The sequence below is a fragment of the Lepidochelys olivacea genome, assembly GCF_965140295.1.
Source record: "Lepidochelys olivacea isolate rLepOli2 genome assembly, chromosome: 4".
NCBI lineage: Eukaryota > Metazoa > Chordata > Testudines > Cheloniidae > Lepidochelys > Lepidochelys olivacea.
The window spans coordinates 72,928,301-72,946,777 of NC_140414.1; the positions used below are offsets into that span (position 1 = coordinate 72,928,301).

Here is an 18,477-nt window from a genome sequence, read left to right on the forward strand (position 1 = left end):
AAACTTCTCTGGGCACTTCAGTTTCTGCTTCTGAGCATATGCACTGCTGCTTTGCTCTAGGCATCTAGATGTTTATCTCCCATCTAAGACCCTGCACAATCCACAACCTGGGGGAAGATAAATAGAGGAGAGCCTATCTTACCTGCAGGGCCACATCCAGTAGGGTGCTCAGATGAGGCCCCCTTTGAAATCGGGAGGGTGGTAGTGCCCACCTTATAACTTTTAACCAGTGGTTAGAGCGCTCACCCTGGATGTGGGAAGCCCAAGTTCAATTCCCCCCTCTGCCTGATGGGAAGAAAGTATTTGAACAGGCATCTCAGAAAAGTGCTCTCTACTACTGAGCTATGTTGAAGCTGTCCCACTTTGGATAAATGAAATCACTAGAGCAGGGGGACTGGACCCTGGGTCTCCCACCTTTCAGGCAAGTACCCAAACCCACGGGGTTAGAAAGTCATTCTCACTCACCCCCTCTGGCCCAATAACTGCATAGGTCTTTCCTCCACAGTTCTTCTATTGTGTATAAAGACTGATGGAGCCCCCCATCCAAATATCCTGTAGACTGGTGGTTAGGGCACTCAGTTTCAAATCCCTTCTCCTCTTTAAGCAGAGAGGGTAAAGAGAACCGCAGTCTCCTACATGAGTGCTCTAACCAGTGGGCTAAAAGTTGAAGGTGGGCAACAGAAGCACAAGCACCACCATCATCCCCCTCCCACCCCTCCCCACTTGTATGGAGTTAAGCTAGCAGCTGACTCATTCTCCCAGGAAACACCACACGTGCCTAAGCCACCTCACTCCAGGAGAGGGGCTCCCAGATATTTATAACAAGCAGAGACAGGTGCCTCTCTCATCAACATCTCCCATTGGCTAATTTGAGCAGCTCCCTGCCTAGCATGCTGACTTTGTGGATTACATTCTCGGGTGCCTCTCTCTCTCCAGGCATTGTGCTGTAGAAGTACCCTAGAAACTTACTCGGTCTGTGAATCCCAATGATTTTCTAGGCACCTAAAAGTTAAGAATTGCAAAGCTGAGCATTGCATTACTAACCGAATTCACACCCTACACACGATTGTAATCATCTTTGTACAAAATATGCCTTGTAGGTAGCATTTGAAAACTCAAAAACAAACTGGCCAGTAATATCATGGTGAAATATATGTAGCAACATTATGTGTAAAGTAATAAACAAGCTGAAATTAGGTCTGAAATTGATTTAACCAGACAACTTTAGGTAAACCAGCAAGCTGATACCTCTAACTAGGTATCAAAGTTGACAGGCAATCACCTGTCAAGTGACAATTCTTTGGCAAAAAAGGCAGAGGCGGAGAGCAGGAACAAAATGTATCTACATTTTAGCAAACATCATGGATCCTCTTTCACCATGGGACTCATCTCCATCCTCACAGCAGGAATTAGCTTTATCTAGGGGTAACCCTCAGGAAAAAATGCATTTTGAAGGGGGACTGGTCTATAAAGTGAGGGACAAAAACACCCAAAGGATCCCTCCCTATCCACCTTGCTTTCAGCTCAGACAACAAAAGAAACAGCCTTTGGGAGCAAATCCTGGTCTGAGAATTCAGTCAGCAATGTTACTGGGAACATATGGTAAGGGATTTCACCTTGAATCATGTCTAGTTTTTTAAGTTCTAGTACTAGGCAGTGTTTTATCTTTATTTCTCTTGTAACCATTTCTGACTTTAATGCCTTATACTTGTACTCAAAACCTCTCTTTATGGTTAACTAAACTTGTTTCATTACTTGTTCAAAACTAATCCAGTATTGTGAATAGTTTAGTTAACAATATTTTAACACACCTTGGTGAAAACAACCTGGTGTATGTTTGACTGCTAGACCACACTGGCCAGGTAGTGGAGTACATTTGGTAGCGAGAGAGATGCTGTGTGACACTTGCCATCCATTCCTCTTTCTACATCAGTTCCATTTAGAGAGAGGTGGGAAACACATTTCCTATCCCGCAAAAACATTTGGAGATTTAAAAAAAAAAAAAAAAAACCTGATCAGCTCTAGCCCACTTATCTTCCCTCAGCCCATTGCAAGCCACCTGCACAATTGTTAAGAGCATCTCCCAGTTCCTACTGCAGTGACATGCTTGGTTTAACCATGCCGCTGCTTTCTCAAAAAATACTCCAATAATCTTTGTCAGGCAAACAGTCTCCTGAAGGCAATGGGGTCACACAGACGTAACAAGGGGCACAATTTGGAATGTTGAGCCTCCACTAGCTGGTGAGGTTGCATTTAGAAGGAAAGATACCAGCTTGACTCTCAGATCCCAGGTTCAGTGACAGAAGTCATCTTTAAACATATAAACTGAGCAAATTTCATACAGATGTCATTTTAAAAAAGGGTTATTTATCAGATCACTTTAGTTTACAAACTACATATCAAAAAGAAAGTGTCCATAACTGAAGCCATTGTCAATTCTTTTCAGCAGTCCAAGTAGAGTGGTATGGTATGCCGTACCAGCAAGATATTTATAGATGATATGGCGTACCGGAAAGAGGAGGAGCAGAAGATGAGGCCACTGGGTGGCCCCATGCCCGCAGTTCCTCCGGCACCGCTGTACCTCCCCCAGCCCTTCCACACAGCACAGCAGCCAGCCCCACTGGAGTTGTACAGTGGCGCCGGAGGAGCTGTGGGCCTGGAGACATCTGGTGGCCCCATGTTCTGCTCCTTTTCCTGCTGCTGTTCCCGGAACAGCCCTGAACCACAGGGATCTCCCAGGAACTGCAGTGGGGAAAGTAGCAGAACCCCAGCCCCACCCCCTGCCCTACCATGGAGCTGTGCCTCCTCCGGCTCCCAGCAGCAGATGTGCCAGAGGACAGGGCTGCGGGTGGTACAGCAACTGCACTGGAGGAGCTGCTGACATGGCTCAGCTGTAAGCTAAATTGAAAGGGGAACCTTTGCCCTTACTCTTAAAATCACTTAGAGTGGGTCCTTCCATGAAAGGCACTACCAGATTAGTGCAGGAACACTGTGTGAATAAAGCTCACTTAAAGAGAAAAGTTTGGTCGCTAAAGGAAAGTCCCAACCAGAAGAATGTAAAGATTTGAACAGGGTACACAGTTCAGCAAGGATGGTGCTAGACCATGTAGAACAATATTCAGTACTTGACAGATGAAATTTAAAGATTAATGTGCTGACATGAAAAGACCTAAAGTGACCCAAACACAGGAGTAATATGATCAGAAAATTCAACTTATGTGGAAAGCTTTGCTGATGTATAATAGAAACAGAGAATGTCTGTATAACAGCAGAAAGAAGTGCACTAATCAAATCTACATAGAATAAAATCTTGAAGACTGTCAGCACAGAATGTATATGAGTTATCCTCACTGTATTTTTTTCAAATGGAGACAACTGAGTTTAAGAGGGTAGTCATATGTTCAGATAACAAGTCTAATTCCAAATGACCCAAGGCTGTTAACAAAATCAGCAGCTAGATCTATCTTAAAGTACAAGCTAAGGAAGCTCAGCTTTATTGTCCGGCTATGTCGAAAGAATGATAGGAGGCATTAGATATGAGGTTAATCGGGTTGCAACTTTATTATTAGATGTCTGGGACTAACCTGGCAGATACATTTTGCACCTGCACTGCACATTTTATGTCCCTCCAGCAGATCCACTGCTGGGACCCTCCAATTCCAGCCAATTTTTTGTGGGAGGGGGCTTCCACAACTCCCCCACTATTTATCAGGTCCCTCCAGCAATTCCCTTGCAGGGACTTTACTGACCACCCCCACTTATAGGAGGGATTAAGGTGGACTATAATGATGGGGAGGTTGGCTCTCTGCTGCACCAATCAGAGGAGTCCCCAGTTGCCCCAGGCTTGCTCAATTACCAAACACCTCTCCTTAATTCTTTTCCAAGCCATTTTTCAGTTCTTTTGTGCCTTAATTTATGGAGTACCTGCACTGAACATCTGCTATACTCTTAAATAAAGAGTTGCCACATATGGCCTACCATCTGTCATGCTATCATGAACAGAGCCCACCTGAACCTGCTGCGAGGAAGGTGACACCCCCCACACACCTGGTCAACATGGTGGTAAGGGAAAAATTCCTTCCCAGCCCCCCTTAGCACAGCGGCTAGCGTAATGCCCACAGCAGATATAGCTAAACACCTGGCATATTTGTGACCTACACAGGGAGGGAGGGTGGATGCTGACAGGCCTGTTCTGAGTGAATGAAGGGAGTGGCCAGGCCCAGGATGACCTTTTTAAACCCTCCTTCTTAGGTGATGAGTCATCCACCATGCTGACTGCTCTTCCAGCAGTTTTACATCTCCCCTCCTCCCCCAAGCCAGAAAGTTAAATGCTTAAAGAGCAGGGCAGTGATTCTCCAGTGTCTGCTATCAATCAATTGCAATTCACTTGTGTCTGTATTAAGGTAATGTCAGCCGACCATCTAAGAGCAAAACTCAGTCAAGCAACTTCACAAGAAACGCTTACTATGCCAAGGATACCCTTGTTAATGCACAGGACTATAAATCAGGATATCTGGGTTCTATTCCCAGCTCTGTCACCATCTTTCTGGGTGTCCTTGGAAAAGTAACTTAATTTCTCACTCGGTTTCCCGTTTCCTATGTGTAAAATGGATGATAACCATTCCAGTTCTCTACTTTTCTTCTGAGAGTCTTTATTCATTAATGATTGTGAGGTGTTCAAATATTATAGAATTAACTCCAAATCATCAGTTGGAAATTGAGCTAAATATTACTATCATGAGTACCATAAAAAGGCCTCTAAATAAATGAAAGTGTCTCTTTCAGTACAGATAAGCTTATGATCTGCATGACTGAGAGAACAACTTGTCAACATAGAGAGTTACTGCAGAATAGCTGTTCCTGATTAACTCCATGAGTGGATACTCTTGTTCCAGAATGAGCGCACTAGTGAATTAAGCTAATTCAGAATAAAGCACTCATTCTGCAGTAAGAGCATCCACTCACGGAGTTAGAGTGCTGTATTCTGAATTAGCTTAATTCACTGGCGCTCTCATTCTGGAACAAGAGTATCCGCTCATGGAGTTAATCAATCATGAATAGTTAATCCATGTTAAATCCTTGCCCCCACTTTATTCTGGACTACCTTTCTTGTGTAGACAGGCCCCAATCATGCAATCCAGAAAATGGCCAATTTTTGAATCAGCTCCAGAAGAGAAACTGGATGACACAAGGAGCAGTATTTTCAAAAGCATTCAGCATTGTTTTAACTCTCTTTCTACTGGAGTCAATTCCACTGACCTCAGTGGTAGCTAGGTGAGGTCAATGCTGAATGCTTTTGAAAATCCCATCCCATATGTACTTTTCTCACTATCTCAAATGTATCATAGTCTTATTATGAGAACTGTAGGGAATGTTCTAAGTTTATAATGGAGATTTATGCTCCATTGGGCATGTTTTGAGATAATCAAACGAAAATATTTAGATGTTCCAGCAAAAGTGTGTGGATCACAGTGACAGTCTGCTGAAATATGTAACTGAACTGGTAAAGTCTGAGGATGCGATATAGAAATATTGTGCTGATTGTAGTTTCTGACTAAAACAGTCTATGTACTGTGACCTGATTTTTAAAACTGAAAAATACCAAACACATGTGCCTAAGGCTGGATTATCACGGCCTTTCTGCCTATACAAGAATAGTCAAATTATAAATCTCATAAAATACCTGCAGGCAATAGAATAAAATAAGGGGGGGGGGAAGGAACATGTACCAGTAAGAAATGGATTCCACTTGCACCACTGTTTCCTTTTCTTTAGTGTTACCTGTTTTTGTTATCTTCATCTGTTATATCTATACCCTGATTATAAACTGCTTGAGGAAAGAACCATGCTTTATTTTTCAATGCTTTAGATACTATATTAAAAATAGTAATTTTGCAAAAATTCAATGTTGTCCAACCCCAGAGTAGCTTCTGCCAAGTTGACTCATTTTTCTGCCATCATTAAATGGGAGGCTGACTAGCTCTGTGTGCGTTTTCCATTTGCTTCTTTACTAGGTCAAAACACTGCTAATTAAGTGCACTGTCTATCTGCCAGAGTGAAAAAAAAAAAAAACATTCTTAAGCAGCATGTTCTTGTGTAGAGCATAACAGGAGGCTGAGAATCTCTCAATTCACAAAAATGTAACATTCAGTACCAAGAACAAGATTTCCTCCCTACATAGCGACATCTGACCATTTGTTCTTCAGAAAAACAGTGCGATGGATTACTTAGGCTTGTCCACACTTGAAATGCTACTGCGACATGGCTGCAGCTGCACCTCTGTAGCGCTTCAGTGCAGATGCTACCTATGCTGATGGGATGGATTCTTCCAACAGTGTACGTAATCCTCTTCCCTGAGAGGTGGTAAGCTAGGTTGAAGGAAAACTTAGGTCGACTTAACTACTTCACTCAGGGGTGTGGATTTTTCACATTGTGGAGTCACATAGTTGGGTCCATTTAATTTTCTCATGTAGACCAGCCCTTAGACCGATTTTAAAAACAGATTAAACTCCACTGACCTCACTAGATGCAACTCCTGATTTGGATAGTGTCTATATTAGTAGTAATTTGGATGGGGTCTATATTAGAAAACAGTATCTGATAGACAGCACTTAAATTAGTACATTCATTACTATACCTAATAACATCCTCGGGAGCGTGGCGGGGAAAGGGAAGATGTGATACAAATACCAAAAAGTACCATATTAGAATAGGATAGGATAGGAAGACTTGGATGGCTGTAATCTGTTCTCAGTGCCAACCAAAGAGAGGCCTCTCAAGAGCAATCATACAGTTTCAGAAGAGGTATACCTGCAGTATAGATACCTTGATGTTTCTATATACAGTACAGTATGTTCAAACCTGGCGTCACTCAGAGGTTCCCTAATAATCACTGGCAGGCATGAGGAGTTTCTCTATGAGAAACTTTAAAGGTCTGAAACATTTTGGATGTTCAAGAGAACCTGGACTGTCTGAACCAAAGCTGGCCACAAGAAGGGCCATATGCAACAGTCAGACATGGGCCCAAGGTTTACCTATTGTGTTGCAGTAGCTCCTACTGTGTCCCCAGCCATAGATCAAGGCTGCATTATGTTAACACAGTAAAAAAGATGTAACAAAGATCCCCGACCAAGGAGCTCACAATCTAAGTGTAAGTCCTGTGGCCTGAAGTTACAGAAGATAGGAAGCTCACTATCATTATCTGTTCTTTACTGGGCAGGGGAAGAGAGAGAAGAGACAGAGGGGCGGGAACAGAGTTCTCTGCCCCATCCACTGGTGAACAGGGGAGAGAGCTGCCAACAATTTCTTCAAAAAGTTCCTAACTACAGCTTTGGAATTTTTCACTGGAATGATTTTCCAACCAAAAAAAAGAAAATGCAGTTTCTGCAAAGTCAAGGTGTTCTATGTGAAAAATCCGTTTGAAATTTCATTTCGATTTTCCCAAATTTCTTTAGCATTTTGTGTTCAACTCCAAAACAGAAAATATCCTTTTGTGGAACTGACCTGAAACATTTTTTTGTTTTGAATCAGTTCAAAAATATACTAAACATCATTTCCCTATTAGTGTGTTGTCTTATAGTAGTTGTAGTTTGGGCCCATTTCTCTGCTATGAGCTGAGCTCCCTGGAAGACAACATCTCCCATAATACAATGTGGATTTCCCTCTGACCAAGTTATGTGTGGTGCATCATGGGAGATGTAGTCTGGCCAGGGACTGTCCTGCAGGAAATTCTGAATTTTGCTCAGCTTTACTATTCACCCAGAACTCCAGATGGACAGAAGCTCTATAAAGGAAGGAGCTCTCAACAGCCATTCACTGGTGGTGAGAGGAAAGTACAACTACAGAATTTATTTTCACAAGCTTTGTAGCCAGAAATCCTCCAAGTGACACTTCGGGACTCACCGGAACTCTACATGAGCTCAGAATTGACTGGGGAGCGGGAATGAACTGAGAGACTGGGGAGCGGGAAGGAGATTCGTACCTTTCAGCAAAGGCTGCTCAATGGCAGGGCTGCACAGAGGTTTTTGGGAGCCTGGGGCAAAATCTGAAACTTAGACCCCACCACACCTAAAAACCACAGGGGCAAAAACACTGAGGAAGTCCCAGGGAGGCAGGTTGGAGCGCAGCCCTGTGGCTCCTATCCAGACATTGTGACTACTGCATGGAGTCTCAACGCCATTCAAAATTTGGCCCATCCATCCCTAGGTGTGGACAGGCCAAACATGATTGGTGCTTCAACCCCATGTTCTAGGTTGCAACACCACTCTGTTTGGGGAGCTCTCTCGAATAGGAGGCCTCGGACAAACTTCCCCCCACCTTTAGACAGCCCTACATGCGATTGTTTTCCTTCCATTCCACTTTACAAAAAAGCTATGCAGAAGCAACTAATGACAGCCCGTCAAAGGCAGCTCTGCAAGAGGAAGCACCCTCTGAAGCCCCAGAGGGTAGCAATGGAGTTAAGTAAACTCAGGTCAGGGCACCCCTACCCAGCACCAATAAAGCTGAACTCCTATATCTGGATGAAGTGGAGGAGCCTCAGGTGGGCACGGCAGCACTTCCCCCAGGGGCTGAAGATGGGATTGTTCAAGTGCACTCCCAGACTTTGAGACTACACAACCCACTGACACCAAAATATGAGTGGCATATATGGCAGGAGGAAGAAATGTGTTAAAGAAACATTTGTTAATCAGACATTCACACCAGTGGGTGGAGAACTGAGCTAAAAGACTACTGCTAAAGATACCCAGGGAGTGGGCATTTTAATATCAATTCTATATATCTAGAGAGAGAGATGGATTATAGAGTTAGTTAGTTGCTGTGTTTTTGCCAAGTTGACACTGTGTCTTCTTATCCCCAATAAAGTCTTTCCTTGTTTTATATGCTGACTCAGCATTAGTGAACAAGGAAAATATTGTCTGTTAAGAACACCCAGGAAAGGGTATTTAGTTTTTCCACAGGTTTCTGGGTGGGACCAGTGCTGTTAGCAAAGTGAGAAGGGATGCTAAAATGCACTGGTTTGGTCCTTAATCACAAACCTGATACGGCAACTCCAAGTGATTCTCGGGGGTTTCAACACCCATTCAAACAAAAACTGGTTATTTCACATGACCATAACAATAAGCCACTACATTACAAGTTGTCATTGGGTGCACAGTACAATAGATAAAAAAAATCAAGCTAGTGTTACAACCCTCCTCCTTTCTTTCTTGCATACAGCACAAATACTCTCCAAAAGGACCTGCATTTTATTAGAGACAAAAAAAATGTAATTTAATTTATCCACAGGTTTCCTTATCTTATTTCAACCTGTGAATTAATTCTCAAGTAATTCCACAATAGGGTAGCACATGTACTAATACTTTCCTGGCTGACAACTTCAGATCTCAGTTATTGGAGGTTTATTCATCCATTTGCACACAACCTCTAAAAAATGTACTATCCTGTTGGAAAAACAGTCAGTTATGGGGACTGTTCTGGACTCAGCCCAGTGAAGATGTACTGAATAAAGCAGTTTTAATTATTAGGATCTATGAACTGAGTTAAGGTTATGGACCTTGTTTGCACAGTATAATTCACTGCTTCAAATGATTCTTCATGAAAGAACTCTTTACAAATTATGTGCACCACTATTGTAGAATGGTGTAAACTATGATGCTAAGTTGAAACATGCATAACCCACGCTCTCAAGTTACAGAAACCCAAAACGGGTGAAGTTAACATTTAAAATTGTACAAAGTCCTAACTGAAGGAGTTAAAAATAAAAGCTCTGAACTCCTTCCTCTAAGATTCAACTGACTAAAGTCATTCTGGATGTAACTTAGTTAAGTTACACACAGAGAATTTGGCCCAATATGCCTGTATTCAACATGATGCTATTTTACTGGTTTTGTTAGACAAAGCTGTCTAAAATGAGTCATTTACTTCATAATGCGACATAGATGAGAAATAGGATTTAAATGCACCCAAATGCCATTACATGGAAGTAAGTGTCACATACTAAAAAAATATATTTATTCTTTTATGATAGGATAATCACATAAGAGATTTGTCATTTTGCTTTGACCACAACAAACAACTGGCTTTCACATTTCTAGTGATGTCACTTCTCAGGGAACTTATGTATGCCAGGAGCATGCATAAGTATTTTTACTCAAAAAGAAAAGGAGTACTTGTGGCACCTTAGAGACTAACCAATTTATACTCAGTTATCTACGATCTTTTCAAGAATCTTGAATTTCTCTGAGAAGACTCCTCCACCCTGGAGCCACTGTTACAAGAAAACTGGATTTGACAGAACCCGCAGCTATCTTGTGCACTTCGCCACCATAAGCTGGAAGCAAGGACACCACATAGCGAGGAAGAATTTGGCCTTGCTAAGGCAGATAAAAACAACTGCACAGCTGCTGTGTTATAGATTCATGAGAATGAAAAAGGGAGGATGGATAGCTGACCTTGGTCTGGGTGCCTGTAAGTTTCTTGCTAGGATTTGCTTTACTGATAAGTAGAAATTATGAGTTATTTGCTGTTGCTAGGGAAATGGACAGCTTATTAGATGTTATCTTGAGTTGTATGCTTGATTTGGAGAAATTCTTTTTATGAGAGTTTAGTGAGTGTAGAAAATCCAAACTTCTCCAAAGTATATGAGCAAGATGACGTGGATATTAATCTCCCCAGCTAGGAAGAAGGCTGGCCACCTGAAATCTGCTGCCGCCGCTCAACACCACCTCAGATTTTGGGAAACTATATTCTAGGGTGCTCTAGACCAGTGCTTCTCAAGCTATCTGATATGAGGGACCGGCAATTTTTTTTCCAATGTGTGCGCAGACCGGTAGCCAATGGCTCACGGATCGGGACCGGTCTGCGGACCACCACTTTGAGTTGCACTGCTCTAGACTACTGCTATTTTAGATGTGTGCTTTTTATTCAATAAAAACAAGGATTTGGGGCGGCGGGGGGAACACCCTTGTAATATTACTTTCTGTAATATGAACGACCTAATCATTGGCGGAACCCTATTGAACACAGTTAAATTCACAAGCTGACATGGTGTTCTCCAAATAGCAGAAATAAGAACCAGATTGACCATATCATGATCAATGGCAAAGGGTGACGCTCAGATGTGACAGATGTGATAGTGTGACAGATGTGATGTGACAGATGTGAAAGTGAGAAGGGCTGCAGATGTTGGCAGCAACCACCACCTTGTGACAGCTTTCATCAAGCTAAAACTGAGATGTGTGGGTCCACCAAAAAAGGCACAGATGTTATGATATCGTCAAGCTAAAGTCCCTTGAAATACAGAAAGTCTTCGTTCTGCAGCTAAAGAACAGGTTTCACTGCAGACCTTGATGAAGAGGAGGGGAATGCAGATGAGGAGAACAACAAGAAGTGGGACAAAGTAACAGCAATTTATAGACAGAGCAGTGAAGCCTGTCTAGGCTACAGGCAGAAAAGGAAAGAACGAGTGGATTACACCCAGCACACGGAATGCCATAGAAACCAGATGAGCCCTGAAGAAAAAAGTTTTAGACACAAAATCCTAGAAGCTAAAGGACAAATACCACGAGCAAGGCACACCAGGAGGTCAAACACCGTGTGAGAGCGGACAAATGGCATTATATTGATAATCTGGCAACACAAGCAGAGGATGCAGCTGCTCGTGGTGAACAAGGAACTGGTCTACAAAATGACACGGCTTATCAGTGGTAAACAGCAGACACCAACAAACACTCATCAGGAACAAACAAGGACACCTACTAACAACCGAAAAAGAACACAAAAATGTGCTGGACAGAGCATTTCAAAGAATTGCTGAACAGGGAGCCACCTAAAGAGGAAGCAAACATCCAGGAGGCAGAAGAAGATCTTGATATCAACGCAGACATCCCAACTAAGGAAGAGATCATTCAAGCCATTAAATCCTGAAAAAATGGTAAAGCTCCAGGCAAGGATAACTTGAATACAGAATTGTTCAAGGTAAATCCTAAATCAGCAGCATCTATCCTGGCCCCTCTATTTACATCAGTCTGGGAAAGGGAAAAAGTGCCAGATGAGTGGAGCAATGGGGTTATAGTGAAGATACCAAAGAAAGGAACTCTCAGTAATTGTAATAACTGGCATAGTATCACACTTTTATCTGTGCCAAACAAAGTATTGTGTAAGATCATAGTGCAGCGAATATCAGAGGCAGTTGATAGCATTCTCAGAAAAGAGCAAGCTGGGTTTTCGGAAAGGATGTGGATGCACAGACCAGATCTTCACTCTATGAAACATAATACAACAGTGCTTATAATGGCAACAGCAACTCTACGTAAATTTCATAGACTTTGAGAAGGCTTTTGATAGCATTCACAGGACCAGCCTATGGCACATTCTGCGGGCATATGGAATTCCTTTCCATATAATAAACATCATCAGAAACTACTATTTCAACTTTACATGCAGTGTTGATGACAGTGAGCTCAGTTTTGAAGTCAAAACAGGAGTACGGCAGGGGTGTGTCATGTCTGCAATCCTCTTCAACATTGCCATCAACTGGGTAATGTGGCGTACAACAGAAGACATGCCAACAGGCATTAAATGGACACTTTTCTCATCCCTTGAAGACCTGGACTTCACAGATGAGGTCGCTCTTCTATCACATACCCAACACCATATACAAGAAAAAACAGCTTGATTCAACACATTCAGCCAGCAAATTGTACTGAAAAATCAACTGCAATAAGACAGATGATATCATGAACTTTAATATTGCCTCATCGTCACCAGTACAGATAGAGGATTATGTTCTTACCAATGTAGAAACATTCACATACTTGGGCAGCACAATCAGCCAGGATGGTGGAACAAGCCAGGACATCCAGAACAAAATCAATAAAGCCAGGAACACTTTCAGGAGCTTAAATACAGTCTGGAAATCATCAAAATACAACACCAAAACGAAACTCAAGATTTATCAGAGCTGTATACTTTCAACACTATTTTATAGTGCAGAATGCTGGGGAATGAGAAAGCATGACATGTCCAAATGGTCTTCATTCCATACAACCTGCCTCAGAAAAATCCTCTGTATCTTTTGGCTCAGAACAATCTCAAACCAAGATCTATTAACAGTGCAGCCAAGAGGATCTGAGCACCATCATTGCCAGGAGGCGTTGGAGACGGGACGGTAATGTGCTTCGGATGGAAACTGATTCCATCACCAGAGTAGAAATAAGATGAACACCTGAAGGCAAGCGAAAACAAGGCCGCCCAAAAACCAACATGGCGAAGAGCTGTGGAAGCCAAGCTGAAAAACCTGGGGCACAGCTGGGGAACCATTGAAAGACTTGCCAGAAACAGAAAGGAGTGGAGGAGCTTCGTCACTGCCCTAAACGCCAGAGGCGAATTAGGAACATGATGATGATGATGATGATGACTCTTGTGTGTGTCAATCATTTATCAGATGGAAGTACTGTGTCCCCAGCTGATTTATTTCCTGACCGACTGGAAAACAGATTAGTTACCATAGCTATGGGTTCAGATAATCCTGGGTACCATCACCTTCTTTTGTCCAAACTGAGATCTCCGTCTAACAGCTCCTTGGGGCTGTCCAGCAATGAGCTTAAGCTTAATGTGGCCAAGACACAGCTTCTAATTTTTCCCGTTCAGTTCTCCCCCTCCTTCTTCCTCAGTCACTGCAGATAACCATCTTTCCGGTCACTCAGGCCCACACCCTGGGTGGCATCTTTGACTCTGCATTCTCTCCAGATGCTCAAATCCAGGATCATGTATAAATCCTGCTACTTCATCCTGCAGGTCTTTCCATCCATGCAGCTAAATCAGCCCCAGTTTTGGGAGCAGACTAGAGGGGAGACTTGAACTGCCATCACCCATGACAAATGTTTAATAGATCTCAGTATCCTCAGCTCTGCATCCAGCACTTTTCAGAAGCACTAAATTTACATTAAAATATTTACTTAAAAGATTAGGTTTCTCTATACTTCAGCAGGCCCAACATTCATATCAGATGATCCAGTGTAGACTGGGAATTAGGCAGTAAACAAAAAATCCAAGCAAGCACCTGATCAACTAAATAATCCTGTACTATATCAGAGAATATATTTTCTTCATTTATTTTGATAAGTGTAGTTTAATACGTCATAGCATACTAGTAAATGTATTCTGGAATACTGTGTAAAAAGTAATAAGTACTAGGAGTCCATATTTGAATATTTTCTCTCACTAGATATCTTTCCTGAGCAGTCAGATGATATTTTGGAGAGAGGGGAATGCTTTTCTTATGGGGAAGGTGAGAATTAGAAAGTTTCTACCATATGCTAGGTCATGATGATCTTGCCATTTAGACTCTAGTCTAGAAAGAAGATGCATATCTTAGGGTTTGTCTACATATATAGTGCTGCAGCTGTGCATCAGATGTGCTGCAGCAGAAGATGTATAATAAAATCACAGCCACAAGCACCAATAGCTATGTCAGCAGGAGAAGTTCTCCCACCAACATAGCACTATCCACACTAGTGCTTAGGTCAGCATAATTTACGTCACTCAGGGGCATGGTTTTGTCACACCCCTGAGCGACAAACTGTAGCGTAGACATAGCCTTTCTAAATTTACCTGTAGCCCAAAAAGTACAAAAGCCAGTGTTTTGGGAGAAGATGATTACAAGTTCTATTCTTTATGCATATTGTCGACTGCTGCCACAGAGCATTACAGTACAAAATGGAAAAATTTAGACATTCCTTATATATCACTACAGAAACATTTCCTCTGACCACCTGTTCCTCATTAAGTATTGGAGCTTCTAGGTGGAATAAATGCCATTAAACACTGATCTTGCAGAAAAGTTTCTGGTTGCTAATAATAATCTAAGATCAAATGGAACTGAATGATTCAGGGAGATTATAATTTTTTACCTGATTAGACATATGTCATAAGGAATCCAAAATCCCATTTGTACAAGTTTTGTTTGCTTACTTTATGTGCTCTACCTTAGGCTCATGGTATTGCAAGGAGATTCTGAACAGCCTAATCATACGTACAGCACAGAGTGAGGAAAAAGGTGAGAATCTTGGATGCCCTGATTAGACACGTCAACAGGAAATCAAGCATAGGGAACCTCTTCCCAAATGGGTTAACAGACTCTTGTTAACATTTTGAACCACTGGTCACTATCCTACCACCTTTCATTTCTGAAGTATTTTCCATCCACTAACCTTTGATCTCAAGTTTAATTCTAAGGTTGGCATGTGTATCACATCACTTTGCTCAGCAAGCAAGTTAAAAAGACAGTTTCACAGGGGGCATCACTTTCACAGACATGAAAGATGGCATTAATTTTCTTGTTACTTCCAGCATAACTGGTTCACATTTCACTGTCTTTCAGCATGCTGATGAGCACTGAGCAAAATCTGGAGTGCCTCTACACATTAAACAGTAAAAATTCAGCAAAGGAGCACTAATACAGTGGAGCTGTGGTGTTGCACTCTAAGTTTATGGGCCTTCATTTAAGAGTGCATAGTCCCAGAACATGCCAAGAGCCTGCCACGCAAGCACTTATTTTTCCCTAAATCATGGAGTGGATTGCATACATTTTACAACCTTCTTCCATTCATTTTATTTACAGAATCCTTCTGGATAACAGGATAGATAAAAGAAGTTATGCTTTTTTCTGAGAAAAGCACCATTCTGAACTTATTTCTTTTAAGTTTTCAAATAAAATTTAGAGCCAAAGTCTGAGCAAAATATTCTACAGTGAGTGCCCCAGTTAAGGCAATTTAGTTCTAGACGGTACTATACTCAAATCACAGTGTTTGAAACCCAAGATTCACCTTAACAAATCTCTGTCTCGGAATTTTAAAGAAAGCCCTGTAATCAGAATGGGGCCAAGTGAGATTCAAGGAGGTGGGGTGGGGGGCGGATTCCCCCAACTCCTTTCCCACTCTTTCCTCTGAAGGTGTGAAGAAGTGAGCCTTATTAATGCATACCTCCTCAACTTCTTCAGAGTGGAGCTGGGGAACTTAGGTGGAACACAAATTAAGTCAGTCCAAATATGGGGAGATGCACTCAGCAGACCCCTTCCTTCTGCCCCTCTACCTAGCTAGAGGATGATCCAACATATCTTGATGTCTTCTGGAACATATGTTTTAGCCAATTACAAGTTATTGGGCTCAACATAAGGATATCTGGGTGATATTAAGTGATCTGTCATATTACAGGAGGTCAGACTAGGTGATCTGGCCTTAAATTCTATGAATCTCTTAAATATGGAGTGACGGTCAACTTCATTACAGTCCTAATTTATTTTACTCCACCCCATGCCAGCTAAAATATTCTTCTGCCCCTATCTTTAAATGAATACTAGAAGGTTCGGGTTTTTTCAGATTTGTAGGTGTAGCACGCACACATACAGCAGAAATTGTAACTTTGGCCATTCCATCCTATATACAAGGAGTCCCCTAATAAGGCATGAAAGACCTCATTAAATAATGCTAAAAGATGGCTTCTCTCTCTCCTTATTTTTCAATGAAGTTGAATACCACCATAATACAAGAATAATTAGAACACAATTCTAGGGCTAGTCTCAAAACCTGAAAATAGATCAGATTATACTATATTTTTCAAGAAGGCATTCTGACAAAAAAGTAAAGCTGCATTGAAACTAATATGTGGGACAGGAAGTCAAAATACCTGGATTCTACCATTAGGTCCATCACTGACCTGTTGTGAGATTTTGATAAGTGACTTAAGTTTTGTGTCTCACTTCGCCCCTCTGAAAATGTAGATATTTTTCTTTGTACTGTTCTTACAATCACCAAAGGGAAAGAGTTTATGGAGAAATTAGGGAGTTATAAAAACTCCTCACATAAAATGACATGCACCACCATTCACCTATTTGATATTATCCTGCCTGACTGCTAGGTGATAAATCAAAGGATGTTGTTTCAGGGGAAAAAACAAACAGGAAATGAAATAATGGTAAAAATAAGGTATAATCTGAAGAATACTGGGGTCCTTGAGGAAACAATGGGGGAAGTATGAATTGGGGAATACGCCTGCCTCGCTTAACTAAACTGGCATGGTCTTTTCATCCCTGGCCTGAGCCTAGGATAAAAAGGGGATACTAATATCTTAAAGATACTGGCCTAGAGAAGGAGGGTTGAGTGGATAGCAAGCAGCCACTGGATAGGATCTGAAGAGAAAGAAACTACAGCAAGCAGGCTCTCTCCCAGAGATGGAGGTAACTGAGCTAAATGAAACTTACTAAAGCTTTCAAGGAAAGACTAATGTTTAGGTAAGGGGTCAGGGAAATAGAACAAAGGGTGAAATAAAGAAAGGCCTATACACATATGTGTGGTGTACTTTTGGGAAATGAACAAACAATATTTTGTTTTTAAAAACAGCTATTTGAGTGACTTTAATCTGCTGCTCCTCAGGGGGAAAAAAAAACAACAACAGACTTCTAGGTTTCAAACCAGCTGAGCCTTCCATGTGGGCACTGTCATCCAGATATCCAGTCTAAAAGTGGTAGGACCACATGATTCCATCCTAGACAGGTGCAGGAACTCAGGCTTATCACCTTAGGGATGCACTTGAGAGGGACTGAAATGGGTGTAAAGCGCAGCTTGCTGTGTCACCATGACAGAGCTCTATACATTTTATTGCCAATATATGTATATAAGAGGTAAGAGGTTTGTACTAGTTCATTACTTATGTAAAGCTTCCATGCAATGTGACAGTGTTTCAAGTATCAGGGGAAAAAATTCAAAGCTTCAGACCATATGAGTTAAGACAGTCCCCATTGTAGGAATAATTGCCCTCCAAACGTAACACTATCTCCCCACATAGTGTTTATTCTGGTAATACACAATCTACATCAGATAGGGGGCACATTTTTTTCATCTGAATCCCTTCTCTCTCATTTGTAAAGATGGGCACTCTACATATATGGGAGAGGGTGTCACTTTGTATGGGCAAAGCATGGATGTGCTCCAATTACGGCATTTTAAAGAAATAATCCACATACCAGAAACAATGAGGTGAAATGCTTTGTATGAATATGAAACAAGTTGATGGGAACAATCTTCAGTCCCTATCTGCAGGCTATTCAGTGACCTCACGCCAGTCCACTGGCACTCCTAAGTGTCTCAGCAGAAAAGTCAAGGACTGATGGCCACAGAGAGCAAGTTAGCCTTTCACTTCTACAGATGGTTCTTCATGACTGAGGTCCATAGTGGGGGCAGTTCGCACAGATACTGCCCATACTGTACTTTTTCTATGGATATATAGAAAATCTGAGCTGTCTAGTTCTGTCAATCTGGTCCCTTTCACAAAGATTGAAATTCAGCTTAAAAATATTAAATGAAGATAAAGCAAACAAAGGGAAAAAAATTATTCTACAATTTACTTAAGCACACCAGGTTCCTCTGGAAATTGGCCAAAGGACTTTTACGCACTGAGCTCTAGGCTTGTAACAGCTCC

At 41.8% G+C, this 18,477-nt stretch overlaps 2 protein-coding genes across 4 annotated transcripts in view; both read right to left on the bottom strand.

Annotated features, from left to right (window-relative positions):
* Window positions 1-18,477, bottom strand: part of MARCHF1 (membrane associated ring-CH-type finger 1) — a 482,864-nt gene that overhangs the window by 437,505 nt on the left and 26,882 nt on the right. The window lies entirely within an intron of this gene.
* Window positions 1-18,477, bottom strand: part of LOC311519325 (uncharacterized protein) — a gene marked incomplete at its 3' end in the record, with an annotated part of 57,311 nt that overhangs the window by 34,509 nt on the left and 4,325 nt on the right. The window contains exon 3 of the mRNA XM_084625744.1: window positions 5,782-5,872. Within this exon, the coding sequence (XP_084481870.1) occupies window positions 5,782-5,872 (91 nt within the window). The remainder of the gene's footprint in view (window positions 1-5,781; window positions 5,873-18,477) is intronic.